A 21,375-nucleotide genomic window follows, 5' to 3' on the forward strand; every position below is an offset into this window, starting at 1 on the left:
TCCATCCTAAAGATCAGTCCTGGGTGTTCTTTGGAAGGAATGATGCTGAAGCTGAAACTCCAGTACTTTGGCCACCTCATGCGAAGAGTTGACTCACTGGAAAAGACTCTGATGCTGGGAGGGATTGGGGGCTGGAGGAGAAGGGGATGACTGAGGATGAGATGGCTGGATGGCATCACCGACTTGATGGACATGAGTTTGAGTGAACTCCGGGAGTTGATGATCAACAGAGAGGCCTGGCATGCTGCAATTCATGGGGTCGCAAAGAGTCGGACACGATTGAGCGACTGAACTGAACTGAACTGAATGTTTCTATGAACCACATTAAAGACACCCCACTCTATTTATATGGGGCTAAGAGGACAAAGAGGGAAATAAGTCAGAAAACTATTATAGTAGTCCATATGAGAAATACTGCTAGAAGTGGAGATAGAAATAAGCAGAATAAACAAACAAAGAAACAGAGAGAAGTAGAGAGGTAACCAATCAAGACCCTGTGGGGCCTTTCCAGAATAGTTGCTGTTCATTTGCTCAGTCATGTCTGACTTTTTGTGACTTTTTGAGCGCCGAAGAATTGGTGCTTTTGAACTGTGGTGTTGGAGAAGACTCGAGAGTCCCATGGACTGCAGCATGCCAGTCTTCCCTGTCCTTCACTCCCAGGGTTTTCTCAAACTCAGATCCATTCAGTTGGTGAAGTCATCCATCCACCTCATCCTCTGTTGCCCCCTTCTCCTTCTGCCTTCAGTATTTCCCAGCATCAGTGTCTTTTCCAATAAGTCAGCTCTTCACATCAGGTGGCCAAAGTATTGGAACTTCAGCATTAACATCAGTTCTTCCAATGAATACAGACCCCTCCCAGTATCCTCTCCTCTAGCTCCTCTGAAGTACCTATAATAGCTGTATCTGATGCATATTTCCTGAGTTGTCTTAGAGATGCCAAAAACCCCACCAAATGGAAGACATTAACTACTTGACGACCATGAGCATATGGCCCTCCAGACTTCTTGGCACCTGAGGGTTGATACTCTTGACCCCTGTGACAATGCTCTGTTACCTTACCATCAACCAACTGGAGAATCATGCACGAGCTGATCACGTACCCTGCAACTCCCCTCCCTCCTTGCTTTTAAAAATATTTTGCTGAAATTCATCCAGGAATTCAGGCTTTTTGAGTACTAGCTGTCCCAGACTCCTTGTCTGGTGTCCTATCATAATCATTGCACTCTCCTTCACCACAATCCAGTGTCAGTACATTGGCTTTACTGTATGTGGGTGAGTAGATGCAAATTTCAGTATGGTACAACAAAATTAACAAAATTTAGTGATAAGCTAAATGTGGGCAAAGAGGTGAATGACAAGAGAAGTGCCAAGGATATTGTTCAGGTTTCTAGTACAAATGTTTGCAGGAAGAGAGAAAATTTCCTGAATTTTGAAGCCCTGGAAAAGAACCTGATATGCTGTTGGGCAGAACAATGAAAAGTCCAATCTGGGGAACATTGTAGTTAAAATGCTATGGTTTACTCCAAAAGAAATATCTGGGTTCTGTACTGACCTCCATGCCTAAAATAACTAGGACAACTCAGAAACATTTCATCAAGTCAGAAAGAACATTTAAGTCTTAGAAAAGCAGATCTTGAAAGAATAAAATGAACTACAATTATTTATTCCACACTGAAACACAGAGACTCTTAGAATTAGAAGGGGTATCATGATTCAGCTATTCTTTTTTCAGTTTTTTCTAACATGGAAACTGATTCTCTGCTCCAGTATTGAGAAAATGGCAGAAGACATAAAGAGTCATCTAACCATTCTTAAATACACAGAGACCTTATGATTAAGATCTAAATGACTCTTCCATCTTGAACACAGAATCTGGCAAGAAGCCCAAACCTCGAGCAGAGAAGAAAGCTAATGACTACAATAAGTTGGTGAGAAAGTTATGAAACTTTCATGAAGGAAGAGCTGGACAAAAAGTTGATATGTCTTCAATGTCCTACTTGCATTCAGATATTCAAAAAGACTGGAGAGAGAGATTTGGAAGGAACAACTTTGTTTCAGAAACTGCACTGCCAAGAGAAACCTCATTACCTCTTGGCTTGGTGTTCGAGGAAAATGTAATCCAGGTGACAGTTTAGAGAGAGACCTAACTAAAGATTGTAAATGCACCGGTCTCAACATGTTTTTTTTTTTTTCCCCCCCAAAATACGATCTTCGACTCTGAATGGAGATCTTAACTGTTCATTAATGAAGTGCAGGTGTATGTGAATAACTGCAATGAAGAGAAAAACTGTTCCAAAGTGAAAATAAATGCCTGAAACTGAATGGTGAAACTAGATGCAGAGGTTTCTATTCATTTGTTCAAGAAATACCTACTGAGCTCTTCCTACTTTTACTGGATGATATACTAACTGCTGTGAAGTTGACCAAAGGTACTGAAAATGTTACAGCTCACAAAGATTCATGTCAGATGAAAAGAAGAGGAAAAGGACCAGGAATGGGAAGAAATGGGGAAAAAAAATGAATGATGAGGAAGAAGGAATATATAGAAGGAGGAGGAAGGAAAATGAGGTTGCAGCGTGGGGGGAAGAGGAGAAAATGAAGGAGAAAAATAATGTTTACCGCTGCCACTGTACTTCAGGCTCATACTACGTCTCATGTAGACTGTTATAATAAATCCTTCAAAATAGTGTCTCTCATTTTTTCTTGTGATACATACTTGAGTTTTGTTGTTGCTGAGCCCTCTAGAAAGCAGAGCTTATGATGAGAATTAGGGTGTTAATACTTTATCTGTGAGATACAAGGCTTACCAGGCAGTAACAGAAAACAAAAACAAAAACAAAAAACCTATGGGTAAAGCAGGGAAAATAAGAAGTAATGCTATGTGATGTGTTTTGCAGGCTACCATTTTACAATGCACCACATGATATACAGCAGATTTAAGTATTTGGAAAACAGAATTTCTCTAGAAGGGTTAAAAAAATGTATTGGAATCATATACAGGTGCACAGGGAATAACCTGTTGTCATTGCTGTTGTTGTTTAGTTGCTAAGTTGTGTCTGACTCTTTACAACTCCATGAACTGTAGCCTGCCAGGCTCCTCTGTCCATGGAATTATCCAGGCAAGAATACTGGAGTGGGTTGCCATTTCATTTTCCAGGGGATCTTCCCAACCCAGAGATCATCTCCTGCATTGGCAGGCAGATTATTTACCACTGAGCCACCAGGGAAGCCCCAGGAGTAGCCTAGGTCACTCCTAAATTGTATTTCCCTCTGATGACGTTTCATTCCTCAAGGATCCAGGTCTCCTCTCCTTCTGGGTTGTATTTCCCAGTCCGAACTATCCAGCACCTCTTACTGCTGCTCAGGAAGCCAGATCCCAGGAACAACAACATGGTGTTTCACCCAAGTCTGAAAGTGGATTAAGAATCACATTACTGCAAAGCATCAGCCAAGAGAAAGAAAGATGAAGGTGGTAAAAGAAACATGAGAGAGGACAAAGCTTGAATTTAGTTCGAGCATCTTTTGTGTGTCAGACACTGTGCTAAGTGCTGGGGTGGTGGGACAGCGACGTCACAGACCTCACAGACCTTGCACAGTAGCCTGGTTAACAGTGAACACACGCAGTGCAATTACAATGCAGTGAGATGACATGACTGGGGAGCAGAGACTCTTTGTCATCTCATCTGACTGATGCTGAAGCTCCTTCAGTTTCAGGTGAAGCTTGGCCACCTGATGCAAAGAGCTGACTCATTAGAAAAGACCCTATGCTGGGAAAGACTGAAGGCAAGAAAAGAAGAGGACAATAGCAGATGAGATGGTTGGATGGCATCGCCGATTCGATAGACATGAACTTGGGCAAACTCCTGTAGATAGTGAGGGAAAGGGAAGCCTGGCATGCTGCAGTCCACGGGGTTGAAAAGAATCAGACTCAACTTAGTGACTGAAAAAAACAACAAATGTCAAGAACAGGTTGATAATCTAATGAATGCTTAAAGTAGACACTCTTCAAAATTTTTTACTAAGTTCAATAATTCAAAAACATTTGCTATACTAAGATGTTTGTTACACTTGATTAAAAAATCACTGAAATACAAATGCAGTGAAACAGAATCAGTAGAAACCAATTTCAACTTAGACTTCTCATGACCTAATTCCCTATAAGTATTTCATTTTCAACTTTTCTTAGCTTTCACACTTTTGGAGAGAATATTTGAGCTACATTTGCATATACGCTATATGTTCCCAATAATTGAGTATGTTTCTAAGGTAGAAAGATTACAGGTCAACAGACGTTTCTGTCTCTTGGTCTCATGTGAACTGCCATTCAATACCCAGCTATTAATTGGCAGGAATTACTTTGTCTAGTTATCTGTGCATCTCTATTACTATAAAACAAGAAGAAAAAAAAAAAAAAACTCGTAACCCCATTTAAACAGTCTCATTTCTCCTCTAAGGGTCCACACTAAGGAAATTTCTAAGCACATTACTTTCCTGACAATTTTCTCACACCCAAATGAGGTTATTGACCTTTAAATCAATTTCTAAAGACAGGTAAAGGACATTTCTAGACCTTCAAATGATGGTAGAGCACCTCCTTCAACTGTCTCTTAAGAAATCTGTTCATCTGTTTATAATGTAAATTATTTCAAATCTCAAAATGTTCTTGGATACTCAAATAAATCTGCAAATAGGACACGACCATTCATAACAATTCTCTTAGCACATTAACATCTGTACTCGAATTGTTTACCCCTATAGTGCCTCTATAGGTGACCTAGAGCCAGACATTCTGGAATGTGAAGTCAAGTGGGCCTTAGAAAGCATCACTACAAAGCTAGTGGAGGTGATAGAATTCCAGTTGAGCTATTCCAAATCCTGAAAGATGATGCTGTGAAAGTGCTGCACTCAATATGCCAGCAAATTTGGAAAACTCAGCAGTGGCCACAGGACTGGAAAACGTCAGTTTTCATTCCAATCCCAAAGAAAGGCAATGCCAAAGAATGCTCAAACTACCTCACAATTGCATTCATCTCACACGCTAGTAAAGTAATGCTCAGAATTCTCCAAGCCAGGCTTCAGCAATACGTTAACCGTGAACTTCCTGATGTTCAAGCTGGTTTTAGAAAAGGCAGAGGAACCAGTGATCAAATTGCAAACATCTGCTGGATCATGGAAAAAGCAAGAGAGTTCCAGAAAAACATCTATTTCTGCTTTATTGACTATGCCAAAGCCTTTGACTGTGTGGATCACAATAAACTCTGGAAAATTCTGAAAGAGATGGGAATACCAGACCACCTGATCTGCCTCTTGAGAAGTTTGTATGCAGGTCAGGAGGTAACAGTTAGAACTGGACATGGAACAACAGACTGGTTCCAAATAGGAAAAGGAGTTCGTCAAGGCTGTATATTGTCACTCTGCTTATTTAACTTCTATGCAGAGTACATCATAAGAAACGCTGGACTGGAAGAAATACAAGCTGGAATCAAGATTGCCAGGAGAAATATCAATAACTTTAGATATGCAGATGACACCACCCTTATGGCAGAAGTGAAGAGGAACTCAAAAGTCTCTTGATGCAAGTGAAAGTGGAGAGTGAAAAAGTTGGCTTAAAGCTCAACATTCAGAAAACGAAGATCATGGCATCCAGTCCCACCACTTCATGGGAAATAGATGGGGAAACAGTGGAAACACTGTCAGACTTCATTTTTTTGGGCTCCAAAATCACTACAGATGGTGACTGCAGCCATGAAATTAAAAGATGCTTACTTCTTAGAAGGAAAGTTATGACCAACCTAGACAGCATATTCAAAAGCAGAGACATTATTTTGCCAACAAAGGTTCGTCTAGTCAAGGCTATGGTTTTTCCCGTGGTCATGTATGGATGTGAGAGTTGGACTGTGAAGAAGGCTGAGTGCCAAAGAATTGATGCTTTTGAACTGTGGTGTTGGAGAAGACTCTTGAGAGCCCCTTGGACTGCAAGGAGATCCAACCAGTCCATTCCGAAGGAGATCAGCCCTGGCATTTCTTTGGAAAGAATGATGCTAAAGCTGAAACTCCAGTACTTTGGCCCCCTCATGCAAAGAGTTGACTCATTGGAAAAGACTCTGATGCTGGGAGGGATTGGGGGCAAGAGGAGAAGGGGACGACAGAGGATGAGATGGCTGGATGGCATCACTGACTCGACGGACGTGAGTCTGAGTGAACTCCAGGAGTCGGTGATGGACAGGGAGGCCTGGCGTGCTGCGATTCATGGGGTCGCAAAGAGTCGGACATGACTGAGCGACTGATCTGATCTGATCTGATAGTGCCTCTCCCCACTATTAAGCTGTTTTCAATATCTGAGTCTCTTTATGTTTTTTATATTCATCCATTTGTTTTATATTTTATATTCCACATATAACATCATACACTATTTGTCTTTCCCTGATTTATTTCAATAAATATAATATTCTCCAAATCCACCCATGTTTCTACAAACAGAAAGTTTTCATTTTTTTTTTATGGCTGAAAATATTTCATTGTATAAATGTATAAATCTTCTTTATTCACTCATACACTTGATGAACTTTTAGGTTGATTTCATAACTTGGCTATTATAAATAATGCACAATGAACATTGATATGCATATATCTTTTTAATATAGTGTTTTGCTTTCTTCAGATATATACCCAGGAGTGAAAGAGCTGGATCTTAGGTTTGTTCTATTTTTCGTTTTCTGAGAAGCTTCAATGTTGCTTGCCACAGAAGCTGTACCAATTTACACTCCCATCAAGAGTGTATGAGGGTTCCCTTTTCTCTAAATCTTAGCCAATATTTGTTATCTCTGGTCTTTTTGATTATGGTCATTCTGACAGGTATGAGGGTAATCTCATTGTGGTTTTGATTTGTACTTCTGTGATGATTAATGATGTTGTGCATCTTATCATGTGTCTCTCGGCCATTTGTATGCCTCCTTTGGAAAAGTGTCTATTCAGGTCTTCTATTTTTTAATTGGATGATTTATTTTTTTGAAGTCATGTTGTACGAGCTGCTTATATATTTTAGATATTAACCCCTCATTGTTCACATCATTTGCACATATTTTGTCCAATTCAGCAGGCTGGCTTTTTATTTCACTGATGGTTTCCTTTGCTGTGCAAAAACTATTAAATTTAATGTGGTCCCATTTATTTTTCCTTTTATTTTTTTAAAGACTTTTTGTGGACAATTCTTTTAAAATGTAAAATATTCCTTCTTCTTCTTCTTATATGTTTTGGATTTTTGGCCACAAGGGCTGTGAGATCCCAGTTTCCCAACCAGGAATCAAATCTGTACCCCCTGCACTGGTAGGCAAAGTTTTAACCACTGGACTGCCAGGGAAGTCCTATTTTTGCTGTTATGTTTATTTTTGCCTTAGAAGACAGATACAAAAATATTGCTATGATTTATGTCAAAGAGTGTTCTGCCTATATTTTCTTCTAAGAAGTACATCTAGAAGTTCTCAGTTCACAGGCTGCTTAAACCTAGTTTGAAGAATTTTGAACATAATCTTGCTAGTATGTGAAATGAGTGCAATTTGTATGGTAATTTGAACATTTTTTGGTATTACTTTTCTTTGGGATTAGAATGAAAACTGACTTTTTCCAGTCCTGAGGCCTCTGTTAGTTTTCCAAATTGCTGGCATGAGTGCAGTGCTTTAACAGCATCATCTTTTAGGACTTGAAATAGCTCAGCTGAAATACCATACCCTCCTCTAACTTTGTTCGTAGTAATGCTTCCTAAGGCCCACTTGACTTCACACTCCAGGATGTCTGGCTTTATGTGGGTGACCATACTATCGTGGTCATCTGGGTTATTAAGAGCTTTTTTGTACAGTTCTTCAGTTTATTCTTGCCAACTTTTTTTTTTTAATATAAATTTATTTATTTCAATTGGAAGTTAATTACTTTACAATATTGTATTGGTTTTGCCATACATCAACATGAATCCACCACGGGTATACACATGTTCCCCATCCTGAACCCCCTTCCCTCCTCCCTCCCCATACCATCCCTCTGGGTCATCCCAGTGTACAAGCCCCAAGCAACCAGTATCATGCATCGAACCTGGACTGGCGATTCATTTCATATATGAAATTATACATGTTTCAATGCCATTCTCCCAAATCATCCCCCCACCTCCCTCTCCCACAGAGTCCAAAAGACTGTTCTATACATCTGTGTCTCTTTTGGTGTCTTGCATACAGGGTTATCATTACCATCTTTCTAAATTCCATATATATGTGTTAGTATATGGTATTGGTGTTTTTCTTTCTGGCTTACTTCACTCTGTATAATAGGCTCCAATTTCATTCACCTCATTGGAACTGATTCAAATGTATTCTTTTAATGGCTAAGTAATACTCCATTGTGTATATGTACCACTGCTTTCTTATCCATTCATCTGTTGATGGACATCTAGGTTGCTTCCATGTCCTGGCTATTATAAACAGTGCTGCGATGAACATTGGGGTACACGTGTCTCTTTCCCTTCTGGTTTACTCAGTGTGTATGCCCAGCAGTGGGATTGCTGGGTCATAAGGCAGTTCTATTTCCAGTTTTTTAAGGAATCTCCACACTGTTCTCCATAGTGGCTGTACTAGTTTGTATTCCCACCAACAGTGTAAGAGGGTTCCCTTTTCTCCACACCCTCTCCAGCATTTACTGCTTGTAGACTTTTGGATCGCAGCCATTTTGACTGGCGTGAAATGATACCTCATTGTGGTTTTGATTTGCATTTCTCTGATAGAGTGATGTTGAGCATCTTTTCATGTGTTTGTTAGCCATCTGTATGTCTTCTTTAGAGAAATGCCCAACTTTTCTTAATCTCTTCTACTTCTGTTATGTACTTGCTGTTTTTGTCCTTAACTGTGCCTATCTTTGTATGAAATGTTCCCTTGGTATCTCCAATTTTATTAAAGAGATCTCTAGTCTTTCCCATTCTACTGTTTTCCTCTGTTTCTTGGCATTGTTCACTTAAGGAGGCTTTCTTATCTATCTTTATCTATCCTTGCTATTGTCTGGAACTCTGCATTCAGTAGGCGACAGAGGCAGTGGTGAGGCCAGGATACCCTCTGCTCCCAGGCATCCTCCAACATTAATTTCACCCTTCCACAGACCCCCTTCCCACCCACTCCAGCAGGGCCTTTGCCTCCACCCTTGGGCACACACTGACCGATACGCGATGGAAAATGAAGGTTTACATGCTTAACAAGGACCAGTATGGGACAACCAGGGCACCAGGCATGTCATCCAGCTACATTAAGTGGCTGAAGGCCATGTCTCTGCTAGTTAGGGCCTGACACATCATAGTCTGCTGGAGAAGGGAATGGCAAAGCACTTCATTATTCTTGCCTTGAGAATCCAATGAACAGTAGGAAAAGGTAAAAATATGACACTGAAAGATGACCCCTCTCCCAAGTCAGTAGATGGTCAATATACTACTGGGGAAGAGCAGAGAAAGAGCTACAGAAAGAATGAAGGGGCTGACCGAAGTGGAAACACCCAGTTTGGTTTCATCTGGTAGTGAAAGTAAAGTTTGAAGCTATAAAGAATAATATTGCATAGGAATCTGGAATGCTAGGCCCATAATTCAAGGTAAATTGGATGTGGTCAAATGAGACAGCAAGAGTAAACATTGACATTCTAGGAATCAGTGAACTCAAATGGACAGGAATGGGTGGATTTAACGCAGATGACCATTCTATCTCCTACTGTGGGCAAGAATCCCTTAGAAGGAATGGAGTAGACCTCATAGTCAACAAAAGAGTCTGAAATGCAGCACTTGGCTGCAATCTCAAAAACGACAGAATGATCTCAGTTTGTTTCCATGGCAAACTATTCAACATCACAGTAATCCAAATCTATGTGCCAACTAATAATGCTGAAGAAGCTGAAGTTGAATAGTTCTATGAAGACCTACAAGACTTCCAAGAATTAACACCAAAAAATGATGTCCCTTTTCATCACAAGGGACTGAAATGCAAAAGTAGGAAGTCGAGAGATACCTGGAGTAACAGACAAGTTCGGCCTTGGAGGACAAAATGAAGCAAGGCAAAGGCTAACAACTGTGCCAAGAGAATGCACTGGTCATGGCAAACACTCTCTTCCAACAACACAGGAGATGACTCTACACATGGACATCACCAGATGGCCAGCACCGAAGTCACATTGATTATGTTCTTGGCAGCCAAAGATGTAGAAGCTCTATACAGTCAGCAAAAACAAGATCTGTGGCTCAGATCATCAGCATCTTGTTGCAAAATTCAGACTTATTGAAAAAAGTAGGGAAAGCCACTAGGCCATTCAGGTATGACCTAAATCAAATACTTTATGATTATACAGTAGAGGTGATGAATAGATTCAAGGGACTCGATCTGGTAGACAGAGTGCCTGAAGAACTATGGACAGAGCTTCAGAACATTGTACAGGAGGTGGTGACCAAAACCATCCCCAAGAAAAAGAAATGCAAGAAGGCAACGTGGTTGTCAGAGGAGGCCTTACAAATAGCTGACATAGACTCACAATTCCACAAATTTCTCTCTCAGAACTGCTTTTGCTGTGTCCCATAGGTGTCAGATCATTGTGCTTTTTAGTTTATTTGTTTTCATTTGTTTCCAAGTATTTTTTATTTCTTATTTTTTCAGTAGCTATTCAGTAGCATATTATTTAACCTCCATGTCTTTATATTTTCTGAATTTTTGTTTCTTGTAGTTGATTTATAGAGTCATATCTTTGTGGCCAGAAAAGATGCATGATATTACTCTAATGTTCTTGAATTTAATGAGATATTTTATTCCCTAGCATGTGATCTATCCTGCTTAAGTGCTCAATGTACACTTGAAAGGAATGTTTTTGTTTGTTTGTTTTTTGCTGTTTTGGGACTGGATGCTCTATAGATCTACTAATATCTATTAAGTCCATTGGTCTAATGTGTTATTTAAGGTCTGTGTCTCCTTACTGATTTTCTGTCTGAGCTGTCCATTCGTGTAAGTGGGATCTTAAAGTCCTCAACTATTAATATGTTTCTGTCAATTACTCCCTTTATGTCTGTTGTTATTCGCTTTATGTATTCAGGTGTTCCTATGTTGCATGCATATACACTGTTGTATCTTCGTCTTGGAATGATACCTTAATCATTATGTAATGTTCTTCTCAGAGCCTAGTTTTAAGTGTTATCTAACTTCCTATGCTCCTCTTATAACAGTTCACATGCCACTGTTGAATATAAACATTTCTACATACTTTCATCTGTTCTCCCAGTCTTGACTTTGAGTACTTTCTTCTGTTGATTCTCCAAACTCTCTCTTAAGCATCATCTGCATTGTGAAGATTAATGTCAGGCATCATTAAATGGTTCTAACTATGCCATATATATGGGGCTTGCTCAGCAATAATCTGCCTGCAGTGCAGGAGGCCCAGGTTCAATTCCTGGGTAGGAATATCCCCAGGTGAAGGAAATGGCAACCCATTCCAGTATTCTTGACTGGGAAATCCCACAGACTGAGGAGCCTGGCAGACTATAATCCATAGGGTAGCAGAAGAGTTGGACATGCATTGGTGACTAAACAACAACATCATATATATAACATATGCATAAACATATATATACACATATACACACATATATATTGACAGCCTAGCATGCTGCAATCCATGAGGGTTGCAAAGAGTTGGACATAACTGAGCAATTGAACAACAACAACATATTATACAAGATTACTGAAATACACAACCTAAGACACTATAGCATAATTGTTAGTACAACTGTTGTCACAATTAAAAGACTATAAGTTAATGAGGCATCTTTATAATTCCTGCGTCTAGGACAGGCCCTAAAATATAGCTAGTACATAACAAATCATTTGGGGAAAAAAAAAAAACAACAACGTATGTATGACTGTCATCCATTTTTTTACTCAGCAAACCAGCATATTTAAAACTATGACATATCATGTACTGCCTTAATGCCAACTCTGAGCCTAGCTTCATAAAGACATAGGACTCAAGAACTATTTGCTCTTAACTGGTGTGGAGTGGTCAAGTAACTTAACAATTAAAAGCTAAAGTGTGTCCGTTCTGAAGTCGTTGAGTCCGTTTAATGGCAAATAATAAATCTAAAAGATGGGAAAATATCTAGGTAATATTCTGCTTAACTGCCACCACACCAGTATCTTTTTCCAGTCTTTCTTTTTTAGCTTTTAGGTTTCTGTTTTGTTTTATTCACCATATAAATACATTATATCTCTATGTTATTTCAACCTGCATTTGTTGATATGCCAATCTCTAGGCTACACTGTCTTGAATGAAATACATTTTTCCCTCTTTCTATTAGATTAATGATGGTATGTCCATTGTTTCAACATTTTACCACCTGAGAAATGACTCTTGAATGTAGGCTGAGTGGTTTTAATTTCACCTTAGAAAGGGGCAAGAAGAAAATGGCTTCAATGAATCCAAGTGTTTAGATTTATAGGCAAGCATCACTCTGGCAGGTGCTTCTGAATTATAAAAGAGAAATACAATTTTCTCTACTACAATAGCAACTGGTAAACAAAATCATAAATATTGTGCTATAGTTTGATTCACACATTGACTTGGCTATTACTATTACTATTGGCTTGGCTTGTAACTATTACTAGCAACACTTCTCATATTCAATATTACAGCATTAATTTTGCTGCAATTAAAATACCACATGGTCACTGAATAGCAGAACCAGGTAAATACGCCATATTATACTACTACACATACAATGAACTGAGGTCAAATGGAGAATTGGGTATCAACAAGAATAAGTTGGCAACAGAACTGCACTGAGATCCTAATTCAGCCTCACCAGCCAGAATGAGACTCGGAGGACCTTGGGAGAGAATTAGTAGTCCTTTCAATTTTTTTTTTCTTCTGGTATTTAGAAATTCTATTGCATCTTATCATGAGAGATCCTGGAAATAAACCTTATTTATTTATTTATTGAAAATTGTAGGTTCCTCTAAGATCAGGTTCTTGGAATGCAGAGCAGCTAGTTAACAGTGGATGGTGGGATTTCCAAGGAAGAAGAATCCAGAAATTCCACTCCAGAAAGTAAACAGAATATTCTATAGCCAAAGGTAAACTTAACTTGGTGGGAAAGTCAAGTGTGACTGAGAAAAGTTTACCAAAGTCAATGCTATTAAATGTCTCTCTCCCTTCAAAACAAAATCTGACACAATGATAGGGAAAAAAAACAAACAAACAAACAAAAAAGCTGATCTTCACAAAAATGGAAATGTTAAAAAAAAAAGTTACCAAAGTTTGGCCTTTGTTACTGCATTAGCAGAAAGGTTAGAAATATTTAAATTATGCCTCTTTAATTAGGCAAACATACTCTTTGGTCTCTTATAGTTGCAATTCAATTGTTTTCTTGTATTTCACTTGAGCCAAGAAGAAATTTTCACATTGCCAGATTTGTCAAGGTATATCCATAAATGACAGGCTTCCCACTTGGCTCTGTGGTAAAGAATAAGCCTGCCAAACAGGAGACACAGGTTGGATACCTGGGTCAGGACGATCCCCTGGAGGAAATGGCAACCCACTTCAGTATTCTTACCTGAGATATCCCATGGATAGAGGGGCCTAGTGGGCTATAGTCCACGGGGTCGCAAAAGAGTCAGACACAACTTAGTGACTAAACAACAATCCATAAATGGTAACAGTAGAAAACGAAAGCATTTATAAGAAACAAAACTAATAAATGATATTTCTGGTTCATGTCCACACAACAGCAAAATCAGACCTTTGTTAATGACTACAAATATAAGTAGTAAACTATACCATGCCTTTAATCCAATGTGGCTGTCCTGTATTTTCCAATGCAGCAACAGTTTGATTACTTTACTCAAATTTCTACAAGAATACATAGTTTCATCATATACATCCATGGGTATGTATCTTGTCCCCACATCTAAGCACCTCCACCAACCACCCCCAAGACCTGGGTTACCAAGCTTAGGCTTTCTAATCACTTTCTGTTTCCATGTGAACCAAAGTATTAATTTAGAAGTATGCCTTGTCCTAAGATTTTTTCCTCTTTTCTAGGTGCTTGAAGAATATTGTCCTGGGGCTTAACAGGCTGCTAAATGTGCACTTAACATCCTTCCTCTACTTAGTATTTCCCAACATGTAACATATGATTCCCAACCCTAGAACACCATCCTTCCAATTTCCTCCTAATTACAAACTTCCTGCCCAGCATGTTTCCATTAAGAAAGCTGGAAAGACTAAGGTTGAAAAAAACTTTAGAAATAGTTGATCCACAAGATAAGAAAGCCATTTTTACTAAAGAAACTTTAGGAAGATGTCAATAGAAGATTCAATGTTGAAGCTGAAAATAGATCATAATATATCAATTCTAAAAAAATTTTATATATGTTTTGACCCCTGAAGCCCCTATTACTGTAGACAACAGTAAAGGAGAAGAAAGAGAAAGTGAAATAGAAAGATCACCAATGTCTGAAAGAAAAATTTGAATTTTTTTAATCTAAATTCTATTCCTCCAAATTTAGAAAAGTAAGCATAGTCATGTCTATCCTGGAAGAGAAAGTGTGTAAATTTTCACTTTCCAAAAGAGACATTAGAGAAGGAAAAAAATTCACCTATTAAATAATTCTAGCCCTATAAATGCAGCACTGTAACTTCAATTGTTGAAGCAAATTCTAAGGAGTCTGTAAGGATGACCCCTCTATTAGTCATGCAGTGAATCATAGAAGGCTATGGTCATGGCCTCTGAAATGATGAGAGGCCATGTCACAAAAAAAGGCACCTGGTGAAAAACGTCACAGGATAAAACGGATATATCTCCACAATAAGAAAGCTCACACCTCTCTCCCTAACCAAGTTGGACAGTAGAGAAACGTACATGCACATTCTCAAGGAAGCATTTCCATCTTGACCACTTCTATAGCGGGCACTGCTAAGTGCCCCTCCAATGTGTCTGGTACAGACCGTATATTTTTTCTAGACTGGAAGCATTACTGCATACTCTTGGCTTTTCAATCCATTGACTTAAGTAAATCTGGGCCAGTTTTTCAGTTCTTATATGTTATCACCATGCCAAACTCTGAAACAAAAGGACTGTATACACCTAATGAGAGCATACCATGGACAAAGTTGTTTTTCCTCCCCCACTTTCTTCCTTATTGTTCTCTTATTATTTAAACTCTGGCAATAAGACAATGGATCCTTGATATCTGAAAATGATATGTCCGTAGAAGTTCGCACATTCACAAAAAAACCTCTCTTATAGAAAAAAAGAAAAAGACTGTTACTACTTCTTTGCCAACTGGCTGACTCCAGCATACTAGCCCCTTAGCATGCTGCATTCACTTCTGTTCCTGATCTTAGGTCTATTTTCTCATTTAATTTTCACAATGATCCCTTCCAATGAGGAAATTATTATCACTAGTAATTTTTAACTATTCCTAACTATTGCAAGTAGCAGAACTTAAGGATAGTTGGCAAATAGGCAATACAATTTTACATTTGTGAATGCTGAAGGTCCATTATACCAAGGAGAATATGAGGAGATGGTATTGGAATGCATTTCCATTCCAATCAGCAGCAGACTCTGGCCCCAGTACTGGCTGCCTACCTTCCTTGGCCCTCTGTGCTGTGGATGCTGGTGTGCTCTGGGCACAGTACACCTCTCGGGTCTGGATCCCACCTCCACAAATGGGTCCCGTCTCATGCCAGTGGAGGTACTGCTGCTCGAGAAGGAGAGAGACTTGGCATTCTTTCCATTCAGAGGTCTTCCAGGAATACCTGTTTGGTGTGATTTGTTTAAAAGAAGAAGAAGAAGTAAGGAAAACACAGAATTCCACAGGAAACTTATTGACATCAAATGTATGTAATCATCTCTCTTTCTAGTATCAAATCATCGCCTATGGATAAAGACATTTACCAGCTTTGAATACTAAACCTCTTTTATTTCCTTGAGAAAAAGTAGGCAGTCTATCATGCTAATAGCACAGGACCAGAAGATTGAATGAAGGAAAATATGGGTAAATAGTAGAGATGTCTCAGACTTAAAGTTCTAAGAGAATAAAGAATCAGAGAAAAGACCCTGGTAGTCCAGTGATTAATACTCTATGCTTCTAATGCAACAGGTGTGGGTTTGATCCATAGCTGGGGAACTAAGATCCCACATGCCACGCAGCATGGCCAAAAAAATTAGAGGAAGGAGCTGGAAACTAAATGAGCTTAATTCTAGCAGGTGAACTCATCATGGGGTTTAATTCCACAAACTTTTAGATGACTTTGTGTGAAAGTTGAGCTTTCTTTTTTAATTAGTAGGACAGTGTATGAATGTTTGAGTATATTATTTTAAATGAACAGAGACTACCTCCAACTTGTCAACCTTATTGATACAGGTATTTCTATCAATTCGACCCCATTGGAATAAAGGTATATGTATTAAAAACAAGTTCACCATCAGTTCAGTTCAGTTCAGTCACTCAGTCGTGTTCAATTCTTTGTGACCCCATGGACTGCAGCACACCAGGCTTCCCTGTCCAACACCAGATCCTGGAGCTTGCTCAAACTCTTGTCCATCGAGTCAGTGATGTCATCCAATCATTTCATCCTCTGTCATCCCCTTCTCTTCCTGCCTTCAGTCTTTCCCAGCATCAGGGTCTTTTCCAGTGAATCAGTTCTTTGAATCAGGTAGCCAAAGTATTGGAGCTTCAGCTTCAGCATCAGTTCTTCTAATGAATATTCAGGACTGATTTCCATTAGGTTTGACTGCTTTGATATCCTTGCTGTCCAAGGGACTCTCAAAAGTCTTCTCCAACACCACAGTTCAAAAGCATCAATTCTTTGATGCTCAGCTTCTATGTACCACTGTATTTAATTGGTGAGTTGTTTTTCTTTTTTTCACACATTTACAGACATGCCATTGTTATACTGACTTAGCATGTCTTCTTGGTTTACAACTGATTGAGATACACAGTGATAGACACATGCACACACAAAGAAGGGGGAAGGCATGATGAAGTTTCTGCACAACTTACAGAAAATAAAACAATGATAATAATACTACATTCATACCTAGAGAATGCAAAAGTAGGTTTCAGACAGAATCTATTTTTGTGGTTTATGAGAGCATTCCTAAAGCCCATAGCATTACGATAACCCAACAGAATTCACATAAATATCAGAAGATTCCTCAGTTACTGGAGTAACAAGCCAAATATAAGAACATTCTCATCTCTGCTGTCCCATTTCATATTTTAGGAAAAATTTCTCAGTTTGGGGATTGTTCAAAGAAAAAAAATAGTACTAAAAAATAAACACGCCTCACCAAGGCCCTGGCCTTATAAAAACTAGAGTAAAACTGAAATCAAGTAACAGACATCAAAATCAGGAAGCAAATCTCTGAAGTACCTAAGAGTGAGCAAAGCCCTAGACAAGGAGGGTTTTCATTCTAAAAAGCTTGAAAGCTGAGGCTCATCAGTCTTGTGAAAAGCCCTTTGTAGTAAAAGAATTTGGATAATCCTGTGGGGTTTGTAGTAACAGGATTCTGCTCCCTTTGCCTCACTACTTCATTTTCACAGGGTTTTCCAAGTGAAAATCAGTCAGAGAGCTGAACAAGAGTCTGAAGTGTCGAGCTAAGTCCTGCTTACACTAGGTGAATATAGACAATAACATGTTTCTAATTCCTGGGCATGAAAGATGGAGGAAAGTCTAAGTCTTCCCAGAGATGGTTCTTCTCCAGAGGTGATGATCCAAAGCTCTTTCTCCTCACTAGACAGAGGGGTCACCTAGACTCCATGGTCACTCAGGCAGAAGGCTTGTCTCTTGTGTCTCTGAGTCTCAGGGCACAGGTAAGTTCTCTTGTCTCTGGACTCTAAGGCAAGGCACAGTGTGGTAGGGGTGGGTTAATTGGACAGTTACCACATTCTCATTTCAAATCCTCTCCCCCCACTGATTGCCTAAAAGGGCTCTCTAGCTGTTAAGGAGGTCAGAGCAGTTCTACCCTAAGGCTCCTATAGCAAATAAGGTGGGGAAAAGGTGCAGTAAGGTGTGGACGACAAGCATGCTTTGGAATCAAACAGACATGGTTTGAATCTGAGCCTTTCCACTTACTAGTCATGTGACTTTGGCTCAGTTCTATTTTCCTAACTGTAAAATAAGGGTAATAACACTGAATGTGGATCAAAGCACATAACAAATGTTCAGTAAATGTTAATTCCCTTTTTTACATCCTTTTACACCTGTTTTTTGGTCTCCTGCTGACATAGAAAACACACACACACACACACACCCAACATTGTACTTATGAGAACTTAATTGATTTTATCAGAAGTTAATATTAGGGATCCAGGAATGCCATAGTCTTACCTCCAAGAATCAAAATTCAGTAAAGAACATAAAAGAAACTTAGAGCATTTAGAATTATAGCAAGTCACAGCAATTTGTTCACTTGTTTGAAAGGAATGGGCCATGCTGCATAAACTGCTTTTTCAATTAATTTATCATGACCCTATAAGAATTAGCAATGGAGGAATTTTGGGAGTCATTTTAGAGATAAATGAAAAGTTTAATGACTATGGTTTTCTATAAAGTAACAAAAACCCTGTTCGTAGCTCTTTAACCAAAAACACCCAAACTCCATTCACTGGCAAACAACAAATTCTTAAAAAAAAGAAAAAAGAAGTAGACATTTATCATGATTGCTATTGCTTACCACCTCAGAGAAAACACCAACCTAGCAAGAGGCAAAGGAAAAAGCACATTAGTGAAGGACTTCTATATTCCTTTTTAACATGCCGGTCTTTTCATAGTCTTTGCCTTTTTATTTTTATTTTTTTTCAAATGCAGTATGTTCAGTCACAAATCACCTAGAAGCCAGGAAAACTGAACATTCTGAACTCATCCAACCTGGGAAATTGTCTCTAGGATCTGACAGAATAAGAAATCAAAGGAGTCTTCTCAGCTAAATGTTGCCTGTTATCTCCCTCAGAGGCTGTGACAGGAATAGCCCTCCAGCCTCTGGACAACTTGGCTTCCTGATTGCCAGGGACATTCTCTTAATGTCCAAGTCCACATCAAAGACCAGGCCTTTCCACCCTCTCTCTCCCAACTCTGCTGCCTTTCAAGCCTTACTTTGTCCTTCTGCTTAAGAGAGAAATAGGAAGTGTCTCAAAGGCCAAGATCCTGCCTCTTGTCGATAAAGAACACTTTGAAACCAACTATACAAATGCCTCAAGTAAAGTAAACGGCCATGACATGAAACCAATTAGTCGATCCTCATAGCCCCTCATGAATGTAGCCCCTCATGAATGTAGTCTCTCATGAATGCCCTCATGAATGTAGCCTCTCATGAATGTAGCCCCTCATGAATGGATCCATTTGTCTTGTCACATGGCCTGACTGAACAGCAGAGACAAGGCATTCATTTATTAAGGCTTCTAGGATATCATGACATACACCTGAAGCAATAATAACAAAGTTTTCTGCACGCTAAGTCTGTTACAGGCACCACGTTAACCAATCTAGGTGTATAACTTCATATAGTCTTCCCAACACGTCTCTAAAGAGACTTGTTGAGAATATCATCAGTTAGGTTCAGTTTAGTTAAGTCACTCAGCCATGGCCGACTCTTTGCGACCCCATGGACTAAAGCACACCGTTAGAATTTGAACACTGTGGTCACATAGGGTCAAATTCTAGCATTTTCAGGAGATAAGAACAAGTTAAAGAGAAATATAAAACATAAACCCAATAAATGTATCTAACTGTAAAAATTCAAGTTCCCACAAAATGCTGAAATGACAATTTTCTGATGACTAATACCTTTTCAAGGCCCTGAAATCAAACTCACCATTTTGCTGCCTGGTTACCATGAGTGTTAGGGAAACCTGACATCAATCTTTTATGTGAAAATGATTCCAATGACCTCACCATTAGTGAGACGTCACACTGTCAGCCACTTATATACTGAATACCCAAGGGAAATAACTTGTGTTAAGAATATTTCAGTCAATGCTAAGGTATGTATGCGAGATGGATGGCAGAAAGGAATTAAAAGTAGGACTCTCTAGGAACAGAAATAAGCCTGCCCAATAGTAAGCAAATCACTTAATCAACCATGCATTTATTCCTTTTTTCTTTTAAGAAGTAATTCTTGAACTCTAATTATATGTCAAGGATGGATTCAGATAATAGAAAAGAATAACAATGATCAAGACAAAGCCCCTGACCCTGAAGAGATGACCTTCTAGGGTGGTAGACAGACAGAAATGAACCAAAACAGAATTCGGCATCAGATAACATGTCCATCAGAGAGAGATGGATGAGGAGAGCTAGTTCAATGCTGTAACAGGAAAGCCTGCAGAATGCTGAATAAAATAAAGCAGTGGGCACAAGAAGAGGTGGACAAGAAGCATTCTAGAGGAGAGTATGCTCCAAGGTCCCAGGGAAGGCGAGTGCTTTGCGCTTTGTAGGAAAGCTCAGGAGCCAGTGTGGTTGGAACAAGCAGGTCAAGGTAGGAGGGAGAAAGAGGGAGAGGCAGGCAGGGGCCAGGCTACAGAGGGAGGACTATGAGTGTTATTCCAAATGTGCTAGGAAACCACTGTCAAGTTTTGAGGAGGGTGAAAGAGTCATCCTGGCCACTGACTGAAGGACATACTACAGGGCAGTGGAAAAAGGGAGATAAATTTAGAGACATTTGTTACTCTAGGAAACATGCTGCTAAGGCTTCAGGTGGGGCACTCACAGTGAATATGAGAAGTGATCAGACTCTGGATATTCTGTGAAGGCGGAGACAGCCTTCTGATGATTAGATGTGGGTAGGAGAAGACTTCCCCAGTGGCTCAGTGGGTAAAGAATCTGCCTTCAAAGCAGGAGACACAGGAGATGCAGGTTTGATTCCTGGGTCAGGAAGATCCCCTGGAGAAGGAAATGGCAACCTGCTCCAATATTCTTGCCTGAAAAATCCCAAGGACAGAGGAGTCTGGCAGGCTAGAGTCCATGGGATTGCAAAGAGTCAGACACGACTGAGCAACTAAGCACTAGTGGGAGAGAAAGAGAGGAGTGGGGAACAATTTCAGGAACCTGCCTTGCGGTCCAGTGGCTAAACATCTGTACTCCCAATGCAGGGGTTCCAGGTTCAACCCCTGTTCAGGGAACTGGCTTCCTCATGCCTCAACTAAGAGTTTGCATGCCATGACCAAAGATTCTGTATGCCACAAGTGATACCAGGTGTAGCCATATAAAATAAATAAATAAAAAAGAATGATTCCAAATTACTTTGCCCCAAGTACTAGTAGCACAATTTCTTGGCACTGAATTCTTACCTGAAACAGCCCAGGAAATGGGACA

At 39.5% G+C, this 21,375-nt stretch overlaps 1 protein-coding gene across 1 annotated transcript in view; it reads right to left on the minus strand.

Annotated features, from left to right (window-relative positions):
* The window catches only part of THSD7B (thrombospondin type 1 domain containing 7B), a 911,067-nt gene that overhangs the window by 645,276 nt on the left and 244,416 nt on the right, over window positions 1-21,375 (minus strand). Inside the window, exon 4 of the mRNA XM_015475729.2 lies at window positions 15,647-15,816. Coding sequence (XP_015331215.2) covers window positions 15,647-15,816 — 170 coding nt within the window. The remainder of the gene's footprint in view (window positions 1-15,646; window positions 15,817-21,375) is intronic.

The sequence above is a fragment of the Bos taurus genome, chromosome 2, assembly GCF_002263795.3.
Source record: "Bos taurus isolate L1 Dominette 01449 registration number 42190680 breed Hereford chromosome 2, ARS-UCD2.0, whole genome shotgun sequence".
In the NCBI taxonomy this organism is placed as follows: domain Eukaryota; kingdom Metazoa; phylum Chordata; class Mammalia; order Artiodactyla; family Bovidae; genus Bos; species Bos taurus.